The following is a 3,525-nucleotide window of genomic DNA, read 5'->3' on the forward strand; positions in this document are numbered from 1 at the left end:
TACAATAACTTAAAACACTATAGCATGACCACTGTAGATTCTATATACATACAATATAGTATATCCAATTGTTGTACACTCCTGTAAGCACCAGATATGAATTAATGTACTGTTTGTATTACGTCATCAAACAGTTAAAGTTTGGCCTTACATATAAACATCCGTGCGGATACCGGACTATTGGAATGCAACATTTTCAGAAAATCACAGGCTAGCCCTTAGTTCAGTACATTTCCACACCAATCCAGTAGACACATGACAGACATAGAAATTGTCACCTTATGCACCGAAATAATGTAAAAACAAAGGTAAAAGATTGTTATTTGCATGTGTCTACCCGTAATCCCCTGGACAACTAATCAACTGTAGTCATCAGGACTCACAAACTTATTAATTTAATATTTGTATTGTTGTACACAGAGATTAACTTAGTACTATTTTTTTGTTGTATTCCAGGAACAGCAGAAGCTTCATTCGCAAACAACGTCCCAGATGAAATTGTAAATATCTCTCTATTACCATATACAAAATGCAGTTATAAAAAATGTCTTACAAATTAAGTAGAGTAGGAGTTGTTAGAACACGTTTATTACAAATTCATGGCTTGGAACACTGCTAAAACCGATAAGGCAAACTTAATTGTTATGATGAAAGCATGTTTAATGGTAACATATATCTGTTACCTTTCTGACACTTTTTTTTTTTTTATCCGTTTTCAGGATGAGGTCAAGTATGCCCAAATCAACTTTAACAAAAAAACAAATGCACCCTCTGCCAAGTCGACAAACCCAGAACCAGTGGAAACATTATATAGTGATATAAAACGTTCAAACAAAAATTAACAGCATGGAAGATCGAGGAACTGAACTGATAGTAAACACAAAGTGTGTTTACGGACATTAACCATTGCAGGTCAATGACTGAGCGTTGATCACTCCTAAAACTATCTGGTTTCTGTGCACAAAGGAAGAATACTAGATAATCTGCTCTTTTCTCATTCCGGTACCTTTAAGTATGTTTTTTTCAGCTATTAATAATGCCTACAGGTTCCTGTACGACAAGAGAACACACCAATCATATAAGCACTCCCCCCCTCTCCCCCCCTCTCCCCCTCACACACACACTTCATTAATTGTTCCATCTATTCATAGGGGGGAATCAGATTTTGTTTTAAAGCTCACCAATATAGCTTGCTTACCGCTCCAAATAAGGAAGCCACTAGTGCCTGTCCAAGAGCTCTAATAATTTCAATCTGACTCCAGTTTATTTAAATACTATTTAAATTACATAAAAAATAACTTAGTAGTACATTTAAAAATATTAAAGGAAAAGTTAAAAAAAATATCTATTCTATGAATTTACATTAAATTGACAGATTGGATTTACCTTCTAGCAAGTCAGATTAAAAGCTTGAACTAATGTTTACAGACGGTACAATGACTAAACACTTGATGCATTGATTGCAACATATCTTTGGGGCAAGGTAATTATCTTATGTAGAGCTGCACTTATGGAAGCATTCAAATCCAAAATCAGATATGGGAATTTTCCTATTTGGTTTTTTATATTTATATTAAAAGATCCCAATATGAGGATGCATTGAGGAAAAGCTAGATGACCCCTTCCATCTCCCTGTTTCCATTTAGGTTTTAAAGAAAACGATCATAGTAGCTGTAAATATGGAAACTTATTTACTAAAGTTTCTTTTGTGCGGTTCAAGTGTGAACCTAGGAGGACATATGTGCACCGTGTTACCTTATTTAGTTAATTATGCAAAATTCTAAAACATAAGATGAAAAATCAAATGCCAATAATAGTGGCAGACATGGGTGGAAGTGGGGGCGTAAACTGTCGTAAGCCATACCGCCACTTCTCCTACTACCGTCATTGCAAAACTATCACATTCCATTGACTTACATTCCCATTATATTTTTCATACCGCCACTACTAAATTTCCACATCGACCACTGGTGGCAGATATAGGAACTTGATATAGACAAGGGAGAGCATGAGACTATGGAAGGCGGAATGCCAGTAACAGTCTATTGCAGAAACATAGTAACATAGTAACATAGTTGATGAGGTTGAAAAAAGACACCAGTCCATCAAGTTCAACCTAGTTTGGATCTCCTGCGATCCTGCACTTATATTTGAAATTGATCCAGAGTAAGCTACCGCCAATCTGTTTCAATTGTGAAAATCCCCCCATACTCAATATTGCAGTCCTATTTTTACCCTATATCCACTACTACCCTTCATTTTAATTAACGGTCGTATCCCTGGATACACTTTTCCTCTAAAAATTAGTCGAACCCTTTCTTAAACATGTCTATTGAATCTGCCATCACAACCTTCCGTGGCAGTGAATTCCATATCTTGACTGCCCTTACTGTAAAGAACCCCTTCCTTTGCTGGTTGTGAAATTTCCTCTCCTCTAACCTTAGGGGGTGACCGCGTGTCCTGTGTATAGTCCTTGGGGTGAAAAACAACATGTCAATAATAGGAACAATAGTAATATACAGATTACTATCTCTGTTCTAAACTGGCCACATAATGCACAAGTGTCATAATTTTATAGAAATGTAGTTTTTTTGTATGTGCACTTGCGTGAACAAGAAATATTCTATACTTTAACTATAATGCTTTTAAATTTTTTACCCAAGTGCTATCATGTAAACATAATGCCTATAAATATTAAAATCTAAAAACATAATTGGTATAATGATAGAAAGATAGATAGATACCACTATAAAAATACCCAGCTGGGATTGGATGTCAACATCATGTGATCGTCTCTGACCCTGGACCACCAAGTATACTAAGCCCCTCCCAAATTTTCATCCCATCTAAGCATGCAGTAGTCCAAGTTCACAAATTGTTAGCTAAAAGTGTTTTTAAATATAAGTTACTGGTTAGATTAGACACATAGAACATGTCACAAAGAAAGTAAATTAAGTAATTACAGATACCCAAATGCATTAAACATCTTTAATTAAATAAGCCAGATTTTCTTTGACTATTAATCAATCAGAACTCAGTATTTTAATGAACTGTATTATACATGTATTTATGTTAAGTTGGAGCTTGAACATGCCAACCCTCTGCTCTTTACTTAATTAGAGATTGTGTTGTACATTAAGTTTGTATATTTGCCACTTGCACCGTAATTCACTATAGAAATAAGTTGGGAGATGAAGTACAACTTATTGTATGAATAATGGGGTCTTAGATTTTACAATTTGCTACTTAAGTAAACTTTTGTAACGAAAAACTAAGCGGAGCACAGCATGAGTTTTCAGATTGTTTTGTATGAATTCTGAGTGCAATGATCTAAATAGTCTGCTTTACTCATTTCCAGAGATCAGCTGGTCTTTCTTTAGATATAACAAATACAAGGTCCCCTGTAGAACTTCTAGAAAAGTATCTCTAACCAAAAGTCTTTTGTAAAATTAACAGTTTGCTTTACAAAAATGCTATTTTGAAACTGTATGTAGTTGTCAAATAGTTACTGTATGGCCCTTTTTT

The 3,525-nt window shown here is 34.8% G+C and overlaps 1 protein-coding gene across 2 annotated transcripts in view; it reads left to right on the plus strand.

The window, feature by feature from the left end:
• Positions 1-1,497, plus strand: part of LOC142107482 (cell adhesion molecule CEACAM5-like) — a 35,603-nt gene extending 34,106 nt beyond the window's left edge. Inside the window, exons 12-13 of one of the 2 annotated variants that reach the window (XM_075190925.1) lie at positions 457-500; positions 720-1,497. In XM_075190925.1, the coding sequence (XP_075047026.1) occupies positions 457-500; positions 720-842 (167 nt within the window). In that variant the 3' untranslated portion in view covers positions 843-1,497. Of the gene's footprint in view, positions 1-456; positions 501-719 lie in introns of those variants that run through there. The other variant, XR_012679962.1, reaches the window with a different exon arrangement.
• Positions 1,498-3,525: the final 2,028 nt, after the last annotated feature.

This window comes from Mixophyes fleayi, chromosome 11 (genome assembly GCF_038048845.1).
Source record: "Mixophyes fleayi isolate aMixFle1 chromosome 11, aMixFle1.hap1, whole genome shotgun sequence".
NCBI classification, from domain to species: Eukaryota; Metazoa; Chordata; class Amphibia; order Anura; family Limnodynastidae; genus Mixophyes; species Mixophyes fleayi.